The sequence below is a fragment of the Urocitellus parryii genome, chromosome 6 (genome assembly GCF_045843805.1).
Source record: "Urocitellus parryii isolate mUroPar1 chromosome 6, mUroPar1.hap1, whole genome shotgun sequence".
Taxonomy (NCBI): Eukaryota; Metazoa; Chordata; class Mammalia; order Rodentia; family Sciuridae; genus Urocitellus; species Urocitellus parryii.
In genome coordinates, this window is record NC_135536.1 from 111,644,978 (window position 1) to 111,665,092 (window position 20,115).

Below are 20,115 nucleotides of genomic sequence, written 5' to 3' on the forward strand. Positions count from 1 at the left end.
ACTGAGTGACCTAACCCAGCCAGTGAGGACAAACGGGCCTGCAGGCCAGTTATTTCTCACTAATTTTAATTCAAGTAAATGGACACATTTGATATAGTATAGTGCTTTTAAACATACACTGGTAAATTACGCTACCTACAGGGTCCTCGATTCTTCAATAGCAACATAAATGCGTTTTAATGTTTGTTATAGTGGAAGCCCTCTGATAGCCTTGCAGGCAGGTGCCTGTCCATTGCGATCAAGCCTGCCTATTAGGCTCTATTGACTGAGACATCTGTGTCACTGCAAATAAAAGACTCTTATTGATTTTCTTAACTGCTGTTCACTTCCCGTCCATGTTTCGAAGGCTGAAATCTTAATTATCTCAGATGCTTATTCAGTGCCTTCACACGCTGACCTCTCCAAGCCTCATTGGCATTTCATGAATCAAGTACTTGTAGTGGAGCATGTCAGGAAGACAAAGCTGGGTCCTCATGCTTGTCCTTTAATATCACCTGTAACATTGTGGTCTGATAGATGCGCGTGCTTTAAAACGATGGCTGTATGGTAGTGCTTCTGAAAGCCTTTCTTACTTAGCATATCATCCCTTGAATACAGTTAGAGAAAATTAAGTTGATTGGCTTCTGACAGCTGGTTGTCATCCAGTGTGTGTGAACTCCTGTCCTTAAACATCTTGCAAGCAGCTGAGGAGAATCTAGCATTATATGTATGTATAATCTTGGTGGTCTCAAAGTTTTAGATAGGTTTTTATTTATTTATTTATTTTTCCTGCTGGGGATTGAGCCCAGAGCAGGAAAAATAAATAAATAAATAAAGCTTTATCTCCAGCCCTCAAATTTTAGATAGTATTTACCTAATAATTTTGCCTTTAAGAGCAAAAAATTTGTTTAGAATGAGGTCACCCCAGTGCTTGGGATGTGTGCAGAACCTATATGAAATAAAACCTAACTATTGAAATAAAACCTAACTAGAAACATTGAGCCTAGGATATTTATGTATCTTCACCATGCCTGCATTCTAGTTACTAATTGTAATTTATGTAGCAGTCACTTGTGTTCTTCAGCTGGAAAATATATTTCAAAATTGACATAAATTAAGAAGCTTTAACTACATTTGCTCAACCCAGGCAATGGAAAATAACCTGTCATAGATTCCTCTTTCAAAAATGAAAAACAATTGATTTCCACTGCAAAAAATAAGCATTCTGAAATGTTCCCAATGTTTTGACAACAAATCCTAGTACCATATACATCTTAGTGGTCTCAGCTATGAGATTCTCTGTGGTGGGAGATGGTCATGGCAATGATTTTTGACACTTAAAGATGGTTCATCTCTTTCCCTTGGGGATGTGCTAAACCCCACATTAAATAGTCTGGCATTTTATTTATTTTAAGGATAAGCTTTTCTTAAGTTACTTTCATTCAAAAACTAAAAACACTCCACCTTTGGAAGTTTTCAAAATATCTCCTACTGATTCCTGTTGGTGCTACAGATTAACTAAACCATGGGTGAGATTGCACTTTAGCGAGGTAACGTGCAGCGTGGGCATCAATAAATTTCTGGGCTGAGCGCTGACACCACTTGATATGGAAGATGTAAGTCACATTTAACGATACTTTAACACTTGAGCGTAGTTTTTTATTTTAGTGGTTTATGCTCTCAAGCATTAATAATGATTTGCCTTTCCACTGGCCTCCACTTAGATTTAATAAGGAATTCATATTAATCATTAAAAGAAAGGGACATGATTCTTCAAGATAATCAAATATTGACAGGTTAGAAATAGCTTTCTGCCTGGGTTCATTGATATAGGTTATGTGATATAAATATTTATTTCTTTTCTGTCACTCAGAGTAAATGCCACCAATTGATTCAGCATTGATATAGTGTCAACAGTTCATAAGAAACATTTGACTGGCTTGTGTTTTCCGATTAGTCTCTGCTCTATAAAGTGGGATTTACTAAATCTCTCCAATTGTCTGCTCATAGAGTGTGACTGCTTTCTGAAACCATTATTGCTTCGATTTGTGAAGCAAAGGTCTAGTGATAGGACGAGTTTCTGTTAGACCTTTACATATAAAATAAGGATTAATTGAGCATTTTTATTTTAATGATTTATAAGCGATAGGTACTGATTCTTCCTAATATAGGCAGACAATAAACAAAGAACGCTTTCTTTGCTAATCCATAATTGAATTCCATTTCATTTTTCCCATTAATTTCATTAATATATTTAATCAAGCACTGATTTAAGAGTTTAACATTTAGTCTTTGGAATGAAGACATTGTTTTCCTGTTCACACTTTGTAATGGAGGATTCTGTTTTTCCAACTCAAAAAATAAATCAAAAGGTAATTTTGGAATGCTTTATTGAGGCTGTAAGTCAGCCTCACTGCTGTGTTCTCCGAGTATTTTCTCACCAGGTTCAGGGTGGCATCATCTGTTTAACATTGGTCCTGGGTTTAAACTGATTAGAAATAGCCCAAAGGGTCAATTTAAAGGATTTTAAAAGTGCACAGCTCCTCAAGGATATGTGTCTAGGACCTTTGCATCTCTAGTGTTGTTTTGCCTCTTTTTGTGTTTTATCTCTGTGGGAGAGGGTGAGAATATTTTTTCCCGTTTCTGATAAATCAAGTATGAATGTTTTATGAAGTAACAGGTCTAGAACTGATTTTGGTCCTGCTACATCTTTGGCTGCTATTTTGAGAACTTCAAATACCTTTAGAAAAAATTCTTTTGAGTTTAGGAGAAAAGAGGGAGGAATAGATATCCACCATAAATCAGGTTTAAAATGGAATCATTACTAGTATACAAAACTCTGAGATTCATGAAGACTGAAACATAAATGAGACAGTGTCTAAGTCCTAACTACACTGTGCCCACCTGTGCCCACACATACACACAGCCTGACTGCCCTGGGTGGCAGCCTCTCAGCAGAGACCCTGGCAGTCACTTCCTTGGTCATGTGCTTTCACACCTAGTAATTGTATAGAAAAGTGGTTTTCTCCTCCACCTCCCTCACACCTATTCTTTGCTTCTTGCTTTTTTTTTTTTTTAGTTGAAACAAGGAAACTGAAATACATTTTAAAACTATTTAGCATATCTTTATTAAATAATAAAAAACTCTCTTTCACTTCTTTTCAATTTGAAGAGCTATGTGATTATGTGATTTTTAAAACCTTAAAAAAAACCAGATATAGCTAATGAAATTGCTTTTTACTTGTGCGTGCCTGTTACTTGATGGTTTGCTTTCCTCTGGGCCAGTGGCCTTGATAGAGAAGAACCTCCTTCCATACCTTACCTGAGACAAGCTGCTGATGTACAGCACAGAACTGAAGTGTGCTAAAAGACAGAGCTAGCCTGGACTAGTCGTTATTGATGCATTACAGAGCTGAAATGAATGTGCCAGATGGTCTTAAAATGCTGTAAAACTGTGATTTTGATTCCAGCTACAATACTTAAATGCTATACTGTATAGACTTGCAAATCCCACCTTCATTTCATAATCAGCACTGTTCCTGTGCTTTATTTTGAAAAATTGACTTAATATGCTCATCTAACTAAAAAAATAATGTTCTTATTAACAGTTTGTTAAACCCTGTAATTTTTTAATAGTTAAGAACAATTAGGGTAACCCATTTTGATCAAACATGAAATTTTCAAAATGTGCTTTTATAATCAATTCACAAGTTCTGCTCTAATAGTTTTTCTTTAATTTTTTTTTTTTTTAAGCCTTGTGGGGTGGTGCATGCCTACAGTGCCAGCACTTGGGAGGTGAGACAGAGGAGTGGCTTGAGCCTAGGAGTTCAGGACTAGCCTGGCGACATAGTGAGACTGTCTCAAAACAAAATAACAAAACCAAACCCATCTTTTGAAAAAGTGAGAAATATTTATATAATATATAAAAATAAGAAAATTCAAATAAGCAAATATTAAGAGTCTGATATTTCTTAATATTGAAAAATCAATAAAAGTAGCAGTTGTTGCATAAGCTCAACAAAGGCCTGTATGTCTTTAAAGCATCCCATAGTCTCTAATATTATTTTTTAAATGGATACTGTCTTTTACAGTGAAATGATCCTAGAACTTATTCTTCAAACCCATTTTTATCTTTACCCAAACTTTGCAGCCTTCCCCATTTTCTGAGGGAGTCCATATTTGTCTGGATTTTTTCCATTCGTAGCTTGTTTACCCAGTGCTTAGTGCTAATGCATGCACACATGCAGCAAATTTCATCTGCCTCCCTCTCCTGTCCTCCTCACCTCTTCCCTGCCTGTCCCCTGATGATGTTGCGTGCCTATCACTCCTGTTTGGGTTGGAGTGCTAGGAATGCTGGCCACTTCTCTTACAGCTTAGTATCAGTGGTAAAGACTATGATGTTGGGATTATAATGAGTGCAGGTGCTCAGGGACAGCTATACCTACCACTTTGCCTCTGCAGTGGTGGAGAGGACATGCCCATACACCATGGTCCTTCCAGAGCTGAGAACCTAGGTACTGTGTACCTACATCCTGCTTACCCTTATGTATTGGTGCCACTAATTCAAAATCTGTGAACTCAAGAAAATGAAATTTCTGTCTCCTAGAAATTTCTTTCAAGCCATGATGAGAATATAGCTTGTTAGGCAAGTTAATGGTACAAATTAGATTGTTGGAGGCACATTTAGATTACCTAGAGAATGTTGTTAGAGAATTGGCCTAGTAGCCTATTTGTACGCGCCAATAGATATTACTCTTTATGTGCCTTCATTGATCAAAGTAAACCAAATAGCAATTCTGCTAGTTTAGCTTCTCAGTCCACTTTATGTACTGCATTTCTTCATGTTGTTTGAAAACATTCAGTCCATAATAATGTGGTTTTCTTTTCTTTCCTTTATACCACATCTTTTATACAGATTAAAAAAATTGTTTTCTGTATTTATGGTATAAAGGTTGTGGTAAACAGAGTTTTTCTCAAGTAGGAAAGTAGTTGCCAATTTTTCTGACTTGTCTGTCATTTTTTCACTGACCCTAAATATAGTAATTAACTGATTGTAAATTGCATCAATCACATTGTACTACAATTAAATTGGGTGCTGCATTGGCCTTTACACATTAATCTGTCGATATTCTTTTAGGATTGGCAAAACGGCTTGGAAAAGGAGCTGTTTCTGTTACTTGCACTGCACTCCTAATTATCACAGCTCTCTGAAGCTTCAACTTCAGAAATGTATAGAAGAAAAAATGTCCCTTGATAAATGATGCCTTGCTTTATTCAATTGGTGGAAGTTTAGAGTAGAGCAAATATTTAAAGCTTTACAATAATGGTCTGAGAGTAAACTATTTTTTTCCAAGTGATATTGAATTAAAAACTCCATCCATTTTCTGCCCATGCAAGGCAGTGCAATTCCCTGGAAATTGATTTTTTTTTCCCAAGGCTTACGATGGCTTTCTTCAAGCTTTAGGTATGGAAAAAAAAAAACAAAACACCTTTATTAAATCTACTTAGTGAATAAAGTTGGCAGCTGGACCAGCATGCATAAAAAAATTACGGAATGCCTCAAATAAAGACTGACTAGTCTTAGTTATCTGATAAATACTTATTTACAGTTACTTTTACAGTTCTTCAGAAACTGTGAAACATTTTGTGGGTGCTAGCATAATTTACCTTTTATTTGTAATACAAATTAGAATAATATTTTGGGTATAGTAGGTTTTATGGAGTCTTGGAAAATATGCATGCTGTTTTTGTATATCAAATTATAAAAATGACCGTAGTTTGTAAAAATCACATGCCTGCGTGTTTTCCCTTAATGCATTACAATGTTTGAGTATATGTACATTTAAAAGTGCATTGATTTGGCATTTCTCCATCAGTATAATACGGTTTCTACCGGTTATTGCTGTATACTAATTTATCATTTGCAAAGAAAGGCTCTTTATGCTCAGGAAAATCATAAACATTATCCAGTTAGTTTGCTAAATGTTAATTATAGGGTCACCTGAGGAGTTTTCAGGGCTGATTTATTTACACATCATGCATTAGATTATGGGCCTGGCTGTGCGCCTGTGTGTATATGCTGTCTTCCCAAGTTTGACTTTGGTTGTGTGCATTGCTGTTCAGCACTGGTTCTATGCAGGGCTAGAGACTGTTTTCTTATCAGTATCTCTGACCTGACCCTTTTGAGCTATGTTATATCATTCCATTTTGACACCTTTTATCAAACTTTAATGAAATGACCCAGGCAAACAAATTGTCATTAAACTTTCCATCACTTTGTCCCTTGGTATCGTCTTTTATAAATTGGACAGCAAATGTTGTATTGATCTTCTCGTTCTTGCAGCTGAACTTGAAATGACCCAGACCGCTTGTTGTTTATGGCCCAGAGTTGCTTTTCCTTGACATTTCCATCCACAGCATGACACCCTTTTTGTTTTTCTTTCTTTCTTGTGGAGATAAATGAACAAGACATACGGTATCGAGACACCCTTGGTCATGGCAACGGAGGCACAGTCTACAAGTGAGTAGTCAATTTTGTTTAAACTTTCTTTCCACTTTTACCAAGTGCTAGGAATCCAAGTACTCTTTGGCAAAAATTTTTTTTCATGACCACCAGTACTTAGATTTTATTTCCACATTTGACTCCAAAATTCTTCAAGGCATCTTGTATTTTCTCAGGAATTGCCTGAAAAGTGCATTTATATTGCCTTTTAATATTTCTGGGTCTGCATCTCTCCTGGGTGAGCAGTTAATAGTCGACCATTAGCAAGCGTACTTTTAACTGGCCTGAAGTTTAATGCATATTTTCCTTCACTCTTTAACACCATTATTATTATTATTTTTAACTTGCTCGCACCCTGTGCTTGTTCCTTGCCTGTTTACAGTTATGCCCAGTGGAAGCCAAAATACCACTGCTTTGCCCTGTGTTGACACTATAAGTTATTAAAAAGCCTTCTTCCTGTTGTATTTTCTTCTTTCCTCACCCTATTCCCCTGAGAGAATTTCTACACACATTGATGAATATGTTAAGTTATAAAACTCTCCCAAATTCCAGTCTCGGTGATCTTACCCTAAAGGAGTGTTCATTTTCATATTAAAAAATGCTAACCATAAAAAATAGTTCTCTCAATAGGGAAGTCTTTCTCATGCAGTAGTGCAAAGTTTAAACTACATAATGTAATATCTGGTACTTAATAGTCTGCAATGGTGTATGAAAAATATTCCACTAGGAATTAAAAAATCCATACTCTGTAAGAAAACCCTGAGGGAGTAATAAAGCTTTCCTCTAGAGAGCTGTTTTCCATATATACACTAACCCTGCATTACATTATGGTGGTGTTTTTACCTGAGATATTTTAATATCAATAATAATATATAATTTCAGAGTTATAATTAATTTATTTTCTAATTGGTTACTCACGTTCTTAGAATTTTAAGTTCTGATTAACCACATGAATACAGATGCTGTCCTGTGGTCACAAAGGGTCGTATCCTAAAATCCCAGAATATGCCTCAGGTATCAATGCGGCCTTGGCATAGAATTTGATTTCTCAAGATTAGAAGCTCCTTTGAAGTCATCTGATCTGGTTCCCCATCCAAGGCTTTAGCCCCCTCTTTAGGTACAACCAGGATGTGAGTTTTTTCTCCCAAATATAGTCCTTTAAGAATTTCTGTTCACTTATTTGGATTCTTTTCTCCCACAGATGACTGAGTATTATGAATAGTAGGTCTGAAAGTTAAGTCCTTCTACTGTGACGTACATAACATATTCCTTATACCATCTTTGGGCTTTGCCTGTAAGGTGTTGGAGGCCTGCCCTACTGAGTTTTGAGGCTGTTCTTCTTCTGGGTTATACTGGCATTCATTCCAGGCAGCCCCAGCACCACATGTATGACATCTCTTCACCTTAGTCTTCCCCTCCCTACCCTTATCTGACCTGAATTTTTACCCTGTTCTAAAGCTTCCTAGAAAGGAAATAAGATGAACCATTATTTGCTCCGATTTGCTTCTGTTGAATTCCCTGGAAGGAGCAACTTTCACTGCTTCAACCTTTCTTTTTAATGCTTTTGTTCTGATAGCTAGATATAATAAACAAGAAAGACTTATACCAACCCTTTGGATTCCCTTTATTGGCTTCAAATGGAAACAAAAACCATTTATTTGGACTTCTAACTTCTTATTTGTGTTGTTGCACGAAATATTTAGCTTTGGATCTTTCTTTCTTTCTTTCTTTCTTTCTTTCTTTCTTTCTTTCTTTCTTTCTTCTTTCTTTCTTTTAAAAGGAGAGAGAGAGAGAGAGAGAGAGAGAGAGAGAGAGAGAGAGAGAGAAAATCCCAATATTTATTTTTTAGTTTTCGGTGGACACAACAACTTTGTTGGTATGTGGTGCTGAGGATCGAACCCAGGCGGCACACATGCCAGGCGAGCACGCTACTGCTTGAGCCACATCCGCAGCCCAGCTTTGGATTTCTTAACTGAAGACCTATCATGAATTTACTGTCTTGTTATGTTCTATAAGGGAAAAAAATAAGGTCACCAAAACCTGGCAGATAATTTTTGTTAGACATAATATCATAGTTGTTAAAAATTTTCTTTTTTATGTGTTGGAGATCAAACCCAGGCCCATGCATACTAAGCATGCTCTTTGCCACTGAGCTACACCCCCGGCATAGATGTTAAAATCCTCTATCAAGTTAAAACAAATGTGTATACAAAGGGCAAATATAGAGGAAAGTAGAAATAACACGCCCATCCCCCAAGGAACAATTACAGCATGAATTATGTTAATGCCTTAAAATTATTTTAATAGTAAAATGCACATTATATGAAATTTACCATCTTAACCATTTTTAAGTGTACAGTTTGGTGGTATTCAGTACATTCACATTGTTGTGCAACTGTCAACACCATCCATCTCCAGATCTCCTTTCCTCTTACCTCTCAGTGCATTAAGCAGTAATTCCCATTTGTTTCTTTATTGTTTTTTTTTTTTTTTTAGCTAAGAAGCATATCAAGAACTTCTTCCATGAGGTCCCCAATGTCCAGGAACATTCTCTTACATGTTCTTAGCACAAGTTCTTCAATTTGCTAGAATGCTGGGATGACATTAGCAACTTGTTCTAAGAGTTTATTTACTTACCATTGCCAATGCTCTATACAAGTGTTGAAGAATGTGTTGGACATAGGTTTCTTATGGAAGGTGTGTATTATGATAATTTTAATACTCTATTTATATAATAGATTTCTCATAAAAGAAGAAACTCTACTTATCCTTTTGCCTATGTGATTCTGGTTTTGTTGTTTTGAGGCTGGGTTTCTTTTATTAAAAATTTTTTTGTAGGCCTGGGGATGTGGCTCAAGCGGTAGCGCGCTCGCCTGGCATGCGTGCGGCCTGGGTTCGATCCTCAGCATCACATACCAACAAAGATGTTGTGTCCGCCAACTAAAAAATAAATATTAAAAATTCTCTCTCTCTCTCTCTCTCTCTCTCTCTCTCTCTCTCCCACCCCTCTCTCACTCTCTCTTAAAAAAAAAATTTTTTTTGTAGTTGTAGATGGACAGAGTGTTTTTATTTTATTTTTATGTGGTACTGAGGATCGAACCCAGTGCCACACACACACACTAGGCAAGTGCTCTGCTGCTGAGCTACATCCCCAGCCCTTTGAGACTGGGTTTCACTGTGTCACCCAGGCTGGTTTTAAACTCCTGGGCTCAAGTGATCCTCCTGCCTCAGCCTTCCCAGAATAGGTGTGCACCACTGTACCCAATGCCTATGTGATTCCTAAAGGAGAGGAATATGAAGATACCCAATTGCGTAATTCACTTAATCACTGAGCTTCATTTCTGCCTGGGTGTTAGTTTGTATTATTGTTCTTGTATCTCTGGCTTTTAGTTCAGCACAAAGAAGTGGTGTAATCATCAAGAAATGAGAATCCACTTTACTAAAGTCTTTATAAAACACCATTTGATGTGTTATGATAGGGTTTCTCCTATACTAAGTTTACCTTAATGGTGTTGACTATAAAATTATGGTTTTTCAAACAAAAATGATTACATTAGAGGCTATGCTACATAAACTAGACGAAGAAAATATTGGAAAATCCACTCATTGGTAACAAAACTGCCTAACAGGCCTATTTAATTTTTTTCTTATAGAGTATATTAAGCTAATAAGTGCAAAGCAAAAGTTTAATATTTTAGTCTTATTCACTCCACTTGATGGGATGTTGTAAATCTCAAGGGACGTGATGTCATGTGTATATGCAATGTATATTATTTAATAGTTGGTACACTGTCTTCCTTTAAGTCTAGATATTTTCCACAGTTATGCAATATGAAATTTTTGTCTCCATCATTTAAGCTAAATAGTAATGTAGATTCTCCATGCTGTCCCTTACTGAGCTGTTCTCTGTATTACGATAGTAACCTAAGCAGGTAATTTTAAATTGGGATTTCTTGGATTACTAATTTGTGTTAAATGGATCGTAAAAGAAATATCTTAGGCTATAGTTAAGCCCAAACCTAGGAAGGAGGAAAGTTCAGGAAAAGGAAATGGGTGCATTTTCATTATTCCTGTTTTCCAAAGTGCTGCAAGTTTTGCTCCCTTGCCCCGCCCCCGACCCCCTCCCCCGCAAAAAAAAAAAAATTGAAAACATGTTCTCTTTCCCTCTGAGAAATTCACAATGAATTTTAAACTTTGAGAAAGACAAAATAGTATGTGTTTTGGTTAAGTTTGGAGCCTGCATGTGCTCCTAACAAGCTTTTCGACCTTGGGCAAGTTGTATAATGTTGCCTTCTTCCATTTTCCCAGCTGTAAAATGAGAACAATGATAACATCTATTTTATCAGGTTGTGAGGTTAAATGAGATGATCTATACAAGTTTTAGCACTGGCTGATACTTACTAAATGTTAGCTACTGGTAATGGTAGCACTAATAATGGAAGAAATGTTTAAACCCTCTATTTTCCACCTTCACTTGGTCATGGGACTCTTTTAGAGAAACAGCTATAAATACCTCATAGAATTACAGTTGTGTTGAATTAACTTTGAGAAATTTCTTTATTTATATTATAACACATAATTCTGTTTTCTGCTATTGTTCAGTTGTATCATAAATATTTACATGATTTAAAAGTTTCTCTTATCATAATTTATTCTCAGATTGCTATAGGACAGCTGGTATAATGTAAAGCCCACTTTATCACTGGAAAACACGAGGGCTTACAGTTTGTGGTCATTCTGTGGCTAAGCCAGAACTTGGAGCAATGTCTGCGCTTTTCCCCAGACAGTGTTGTTTCTCAAGGTCATGCAGAGTCCTTGGTGTTTCCTTGTATTTTCTAGTGCACCCAGCACAGGTCTGAGTAGATGCTTGATATGTGTTAGCTGAGATGAGAATGAGGCAAATAAAATCTCTCCCAATTAGATTTTAGTCGGGCTCTTTACTTGGATTGGCCCCATATCTAGCTAGTTTTAGAGGCTACATGATTGTTCTGTGACATTCATTTAGAAGATAGACATTTCAAACAAAGGACATATATTCGATTAATTTCCATGCACACGTAAAAGTTTTGAGTGATAAGCATCCGATGGCCGGACACATACTAGTCACTATCCTCTTTTTGTATAGTGTGCCACATTGAGATGAAAGCAATGAACTGCTCCCATTACTTTGCATACATTCTATGATTCCAGCACCACTCACCAGGACTCTGCTTCCATAGCACCTTATTGGACAGAGTCTCTCAAGCTTTGGGTCCAGAAATGAAGTAATTATTTAACACTTAGGATTAAATAATGCTAAATCAGTTAGCCAACAATCATTGGAGGATCACCTTTTACATTATTTTTTTCCCTAACTGCAATTGCCAGTGTTCTGGCCACATATTCTGGTCTCTAGGTATTTGAAAACAGCAGTAAATTTGTACTTCTAGCTTCTTTTCATAGTATGGGGAAGAGTCTAGTTTGGGTAGAATTTTCTGTGATATAATTTATAGCATATAAGCTACCTAAATGATGTTTTAAAGATTGGTTTTATGCTATTATTCAGGAATTATTATCCAGAGACAATGAGAAGAGGGGATAGTAATTCTCAAAGGTATTGCTTTTACATTTTAAGTAATATCTGTTGAGGAGCGGGCTGAGAGTGGTCCTCGGAAATAGTAACTGAGATCATGCTAATGAGTTGTTTGCTGCTTTAGTGACATGGCTGAGAGACCACCTAAAATAAATTTGTGTTTGGGGCTGGAATTATATTAACTCATTGTAATAATATAATTTCATTAATGAAATTAGAAGCTCTGAAGGTAATTTATATAATGTGTAAAAATACATGAATTATCTCATTAAATGCTGTTTAGGTATCAGAATATTTCAAAGTATAGAATTTCTAAAAAATATTATTAAAAATATTCTCTGGTGAAAATACAGTCATGTTCTAAATAACAACATTTTGATCAGTGCCCAACCATGTACGTCACAGTGGTCCCATATGATTACATAGCCTAGTGACATTACAGCCATCTCAGTTTTGTTAAGTGCAGTATATGTTGTTTACACAATGGCAGAATTTCCCAGTAATACATTTCTCAGATGGTCCCATTGTTGGCTGAGGCATGACTAAATTGAGAACCCAGAGTACCCAGGAAACTTTGACTTCCTCTTTCATCAGCCAAGCTGAAGGTTTCAAACCAAACAGAGAGTGGTAGGTCTGGTCCCAGCAGCTATAATGACTGTGTCGGTGACCCCACTTCTTTATATTTTTTTCCCTGACATGCATCTTGTAAATGAAAAGTAGTTTTTAAATGATTTTGATATTGACCTAAGAGCTACGGTGATTGTTTGATTTATTTTTTACTTTAAATTTCCAATCAAATGAAGGGCCTTTTCCTTGCAGCCAAGACCATATTTTAAACAAGCAAACAAGACATCATCCTAATGCAAAATTAAATACTTACATATAGCTGGGTTGCATTATGGGATCATGTGACAAGCAGGGATATTAATGTTTTCAGAAAATCAATGAGTATTTGTCAAATAAAATTAATTATGTATGTTTCTCTCTCTCCCTCTCTCAGCATTCACTGTTATAGGTTTGTTTTATACAATAATGTTTACTGTATTGATTAGACTCTAAAGAATAAACCTGAGCTCATGATTCTCTATACCTTTCTCACCTTTGCTTCCCCATACCCCTCCATGTTCCTATAACCTCACATGTGTTCATATCCATTATGGCAATGATGGATTATTGGCATCTAACCAACATGACAGGATGTCACAGGTCGCTGAGCAGAGATTTTCAGACTTTGTTTTCCACCCGAATTAACTATTATTGAAATAGTTTATTGAGATTGAAGTATTGATCTTTTTTTCTTTTTCTTTTTTTTTTTTTTTTTGCTAACTGTGGCTTAAGGGAAGGAAGAGGAAGTGGTGGTATTTTTGAAAGACACTAAATTTCATTTTTAAAAATCTCATTTATTTAGTCTTTTCTTCTTCCTGTTTTATAGCCCCTATAGTTTTATTGCTTGGAAAAGGGTATCTTGGCTTTATTTTTATGACAGTATAATTATACTTCAGAAATGCACTTGATTACTATGGGTAGCAAAATTGTTCTAGTATATTGGTTAGGCCAATATTGCTATACAAACAACTTTTCAGTCAATTGAGCCTGGTAAAAATCAATACATTATGGTAATATTTCAAGTAAGAATTTGCTGAATGTAAGTATTTCAACACCATCTCTTTTCAGGGAAAAATAATTTTGAAATGGTAAGACTTCTTTCTCATATATTATTTTAATAAAGTTCTTTAAAAAGAGCTTTAAAGTCCCCAGCAAACGTGGTTGGGAACAGGAAAAATATTATATTAGCACACATACGTTGTTACAGGGTGAAAGAGATCTGGTTTCCATTTGAAGTGTGCATTAGGAGGTCGTAACATCTGGGTTTGGCTTCACCTGCAGTATGCCAATTTTAGATCCAGAGCTCTGTTTCTCAGTGCTGAGTTGATGGAAAACTGCAGACAGTTCAGAGAGCATTCAGAGGAGCATGGACAGGTAATGAGGGACCTGGGAATTGTGTCCGTTCCATCCTCCTTCATCCATTGGAGCCACCAAGTTCTACTTGTATGTGGTGCTGAGAGCCCCCCCAGAGAGAGCCTGAAATTCTATCCACAGGTAAGCATGGAACCTCACAGACTGGGCTGCATGTCAGTATGTATGGGGCACAGGCCCTGGGAGTTTGGGCGGGAGTGATGACTTAGTTCCTTCCTCAGGAAGAATCAGGAAAGGCCTTATGGAGGAACTGATATTTGAATTGAGAAGTGGTTAAAGGATCTGGCTAACTTTGACCTCAAGGCGAGAGTCAAAGGGTTTTATGACAGCCAGCTTAAAAGATGAAGGGCATTCCTATAGGCAAATACATTAGCTTTTGTTCTAAAGGCTAGACACAAATTGCTTGTCTTGAATGTCTCTGAGAGTAGCCTTGACCGGCATGAGTAATGTTCTCTTCCTCCTGTTTTCCCACTGGATGTCCTTCCTGGAAGAGAGGCCTGTCTTGGTCATCTTGGTTGTGCCTACACAGTGCCTTACCTACTGTTACCAGAACTAATTTGCAAAGGCAGATTCTTTATAGTCCAAAGATGAACACAAAAGTATTGTCCATTGCAAAGTGGCTCTGGCAGGTGGCAGACTTTCCTACCATAAGCAGAATGACATTACTGTTGTTCAGAACTACTAAAAATCCCCCAGTTCTACCTGGGCACATGATGACCACATTGGTGTCTCTTGAGTCTCAAGTTCCAGAACTAAATGTAGCACTCAGGGACCATGAAAATCTTGTCAGGTGATGCTTTATTTGTTCTTCTAAATTTTGTTTTATTGTACATTCATGTCTTCACTGAATAAATATTTACTGGGTGTCACTAGTGCCCAAGACTATTCTAAGTGCATGTAATACCATAGTGAGCAAAACGTTCACGATCTTCATGCTCCTGGGGCTCACACTAGTGGGCCAGCAGATAATAATCAAGGAAATAAGTCTGAAATAAGATGATGCCTGACGTTGCAAGTGCAGTAAAGAATGCAGAGGAGGTGCTTGGGGAAGGTGTATCTCAGAGCTGAAACCTAAAAGACAAGAAGGAGCCTGTCAGGGGAAAATCTGGGAGAACCTTCTAGGCAGAAGTAGCCACATGAGCAAAAGCCCTGAGATGGACATGAGTGTGTTGTGTCTAGGTCAGGGTCATGAAGTATAGTGAGCTCAGGGGAGCATGGAAGAGGGACAGGGCCTGATCATGCTGAGAAGGTATGATTACCTGCTTTTTACCAGCGAGAAAGAAAAAGTTTGGAAGGGTGAAGTGGCATGCCCAAGGTCATGTTAAGAAGAGGCTGCAGGTCCTCTGACACCTACATCAATACTTAGGGGTGCTTCTCAAAGCCAGGGTTTTTCTGTTTGCCATTTACTGTCTGAGTTTTGTCATTTTTAGGCCACATTAGATTTGGATATAAAATATGAATTAATGTATAATTCTGAAAGTCAATGATGAACCATGTCTAGTTTGAGACTTTTTAGTACATGTTAACACAACCATTCCTTGGCTGACAGTTATTGTAGCATGACTTGTTGTTTGGTCTATCCTTTGGGTCTCCTTGCTTATTGAACACTTAGAATTTAATAATAAAATCTCTAGATTAATTGTATGGTTGTGTTAATGGAGGTGGTGCATTTCTTGATTTCTAAAACACACTAAAAATTTTAAGCTATTTTGCAGGATTTGATGTATTAGAAAATTGTAGTCTTTTGGTTGGCATATTGCAAAAGCAAATATCTGTATACCATAGCATCTAGGGCATTTACTTAAATTGCTTTTTTGGAAAATAATTCACTACAAAGTCCAAAAGGCATTTACTGCGTATAACTTTCTGCCATAGCCCTCCCCCCTCCCTGCCTCTGTCATTGGTTATTTTGATGTAGGAGACCATGTTTCTGTTAAATTGCTGCCTTGCTGGAGTGAAATATATTTAGGTTCTGATTTGAACACTAACACTGAATTGAAGGAATAGGTTACAAAATTAGAGGGGGAAATAGCAATAGAGGTTTACGTTGGAATGTTAAGCATAAAGTTTTTTTAAAAAAACAAAACCAGTAATTTGCTTTTTAAATGTGACTTTATATCGTGTTGTCCTTTTGACTCTAAAATTTCCATAGTTTTCCTTGTCAGTATTAAGAAAAAGAAAAAGTATGTATAGTGTTATTGTCAAAAGCAGAGTGTGTGGTTTTTGTTTTATGAATTCAAATAAAGAAATGAAAAAAAAGTTCAGACAAAATTAGAACTTGCTTTAGGGCACAATCAATACAGCATTTTAACAAGCTTAGTGTATTTAGAAAATATGTATTGTGTAAGATTCTCAAACATACTGATTCTATTATGACTGCTAACTGTAGCAGCAAAATGTAACAATATACTTAGTCAATAAATATAAAGCCCTGATTAAACTATAATTAAATTTTCAGAAGAGTTATCTAAAAACTATGAATAAAGTATGTTTTTACATTGTCTTAGCAACAAGTATAGCCAATGAATCTTTATAGTGTTAGAGAAAATGATATATGGGGTAAAATTACAAAATGAATGTTTACCAAGAACACATGTATTGAGTTAAATTTGTGTATCGTGTTTAACCTTTTTTTTTTTTTAAGATTTTTTTTTTGGGGGGTGAATCCTTGCAGAACACAGGAGCTGGGGTAATTGATAGAAAGGGCAAATGAGCCGTTTCCCTGTTACTGTGGAGGCCAAGTAAAAATGGTTCAAGGCCTTGCCTGCCTCTGTACACCCAAGACCCAGAGGTGCTCAGAGTCAGTGGCCTCATTTTCATTTGCAAAGTGGGCCACCATCACATACCTTGTGTTATCCCCTAGATGCGTTGGAATGTCCTGGAACATAATAGGGATCACCATCCTTATTTGGCTGAAGAGGAAACAGATTCATATAAAGTGGATTTCCCTGAGGATTCAAAGCAAGTCAGGGATAAGACCATCACTAAAACCCAGGCTTTCTTCTTGGTAAATAATTACATTTTCATTGTAGGAAGAGCTTAAAGTAAGCAAATTATGTGCAAATCTAAGAATTCCTGCTGTTTTTTTTACCAGGCTTGGCCTGGGCGTGCAGCCCAGTGATACAGTGTCTGTCTTGTGTGCAAAAAGCTCTGGGTGCAATCCCCTGGTACTGGGGGGATAAAAAAGAATTTCTGCCCTCATTTTCTAATAAATACTCTAAAGGTGCACTTGTGTTTATATCTTTGCATCAGGCACATATGCCTTACATATGACCTACATGAAGGAACAGCTATCTCACTTGTACCCTTCTTCCCCGGAACTTATAATATTAGAAGTAACTGATTAATCCAAAGACAGAAATGTTAATGGTGATCTCTGAACCTCAGTCCCTTCAGCAGATAATTCTCTGGAAATGCTATCTTTGGTGTTCATTGCAAGATTTCATGAGTGTGTTTAAATGGTCTCTGGAATTGTGTTGATACTTGCCTTGCTGGACTTCATAAGGCTGGTAGTTCACCTCCCACATAGACCCTGTTTTCTTTTCCCACTTATCTTACTTTAAAAATACATATGGCATCTTCCTAAATGATTGCAGAATATCACCTTCTCCTGACTGATCTCAGAGGACTTTGTAAAGCAAAAAGTTGCCTAATTTTTGAAGGAGGACATTCTAACAGTTTGTATGTTGTTGGATTTCAACAAAGATACCTCAAAAAGAACACAGCATTCTCAAAAAAAACACTTACAGACATTCTTTCCAACACAGAGGTGCAGTGCAGTGAGGAGGAAAGTCACCCAGGTTCCTTGTTACTGGTTCAAAGATGCATGTGTCTAGATGGTGCAAGGTATGATAGTTCAAGTTGTTCAGTTTTTATGCTAAAGGAAAGTATCTCCGGGTTTCTTTTGACCCTGGTCATGATATGCCCATTCCACAAAGTCTGTTATGCACAAAAGTACACGAAATGAAGATAAAGTGCCTCTCTCCAGCCTGACAAAAGCCATTCCTTTGCAGAATGGTAGCTGCAGTGAAAGTAAATAAATGAATGGACAGCAATCACAGCCTAGTTGATGAAACTGTTCAATTAAAGCACAGGCATTTACATGGTGTAATTTCCCTAAATTGCCAATGAGCCCCTTTAGACACAACCAGTGTTCAAATTGATTTCAGCATTGATTTTGGCTGAAGCTGATAAATTTCTGCTTGTTAGTTAAAGTAATTTTGCAGAAGACTTTGTACTGCAGTATTGAAGTGTTCATTTAGCTGATGGTTAAAAGAGGAGTTATTTACAGAGGCCTCTACTGTTGTTCTGAGATGGGACAATTCCCCAATCATCTTTTACTTTTAATTTTTTAGGCTTCAGTATACCAATCAATAGGTGATTGAAACTGATTAAAACTTATCCAACCAGCTGCCTATGGCAGTTTAATTAGAAGCTGGATGATTCTTAAATTAAAGTTGTCTTATTTTCATTGCATAGCCATCTTCCAGAAGAGTAAAGGACTAACAGTGCTGAAAACGTAAAAGTTTGGCTCGGTTAAGGCATCTCACAAATGCAAATCACTCAGTAGCTTCTGCTAAGGGAACTCAAAAATACATTCAGAAGCTTTTGGAGATTAGAAGAAATAATATGCTTACTTGTCAGTCAAGAAAGTTTGGTTTTGAGGCAAGGAATAAATGCAGTATCATGATACAGATGAAAGACCAGCTGTTTGTGAAATGTACCTTATTGCATAAGTAAGACGAACACTTGAACTTTGTTTTTAACACAGTGTAGGGTGGAACTGACCATCTTGAGATCCTGTGCATCTCCCTGCTGAACACAATGAGCTTTGGGTATTTTTAATTCTGTTTTTAAGTTTTGAGTAAAATAAATCTCTGTTGATTGAAAAATATGCATTTTCACATAAATTCATGTTGACTTGTCTGTAGTATTGTGAGCAGGATTAAAGAAGAGAGATTTTTGTCATTCCTTCCCCAAGCTTCCCCATACTCATTTTATCTAGTGTGGGACAGTTTCTTGGGTTTTTAAATGGAAATGGGTTAATATTTTCGCCGTAGGGGACATATTACATCTGGTACTACAGGGAAGAAGGGAATAAATGGTTCACTTTTCAGAGGTGCATTTACTCTTTGACCCACTAGGGTACTATTTAGTGTTCTAGAAGAGGTAATTTAGTAAATTGTACCCCAGTGGCTTGAAAAAGTTAATGCAACTGAGAAAAGCAAGTCATTCAATCGATTTTTCCTATTGCTTTTTAAAAACCAACACTGACCATATCCAGAGAGCCTTGAAGACAATTGGAAATGGAGCATCTGGAAGCAGCCTGTGTATGTTCACACAGAGCCGTAGGACGTGTGCTGAGGACCTGAGTTTACTTCTTGAACTCCAGTGTTCATCAGACAGGGATCCTGAAGCAGTTGTTAACCTCACCCAGCCTTGGCCTCCTCAGTTATAAGTGAGGGTAATGGCTACCTGGCAGATTTCATGCAAAGCAAAAAGCTTCTAGTGTGAAAATACTTTATGAGCTAAGGAAGCACAAATAGAATATTAGTTACTAATAGAAGGTTTTCTGAAGTAGCCATTTTTGTGTCTGAATTTGGAAAGTAATTAATTGTTAATTTTCCAAGAAACCATGAGTAGAAACCATATTGTAATCAGGCCATTTCAGGAGAGTTTCTAGCAGTTAATCCTCTAGGTATTTCTGTTTTTCCCCTCCTACATGTGTTTGTTATCTAACTACAACCTACAGCAGACCTATAGTTCTTCCTTCCCTCCCTCCTTCCTACTTTCCTGTCACTAGGCATTGTATCTCTTGCTTCTCTGTTTTGCACATTACATTCTTTTAGAACCTTTGATCAAGAGATTACTTTGACTGTAGCTTCCTTGATCTCAAAGGTATTCAGGCTATATATTGAAAGACATTACTCTAGTTTAATGTGGAGAATGTTAAAGGCTTGAGCCTGGCTGCATCAATTTATAGAAGAAATCTGGAGGCAGTGATGACCACATTAACTTTGAGGTGGGTATGAGATTAAAAAGGGGCATTATAGCCCAAGTAAGTAGAAGAAGAAATAATAAAATG

At 36.8% G+C, this 20,115-nt stretch overlaps 1 protein-coding gene across 6 annotated transcripts in view; it reads left to right on the plus strand.

Annotated features, from left to right (window-relative positions):
- Positions 1-20,115, plus strand: part of Map2k5 (mitogen-activated protein kinase kinase 5) — a 235,694-nt gene that overhangs the window by 45,839 nt on the left and 169,740 nt on the right. For all 6 annotated transcript variants that reach the window (XM_077799532.1, XM_026408801.2, XM_026408803.2 and 3 more), the window contains one exon: positions 6,435-6,499. In XM_077799532.1, the coding sequence (XP_077655658.1) occupies positions 6,435-6,499 (65 nt within the window). The remainder of the gene's footprint in view (positions 1-6,434; positions 6,500-20,115) is intronic.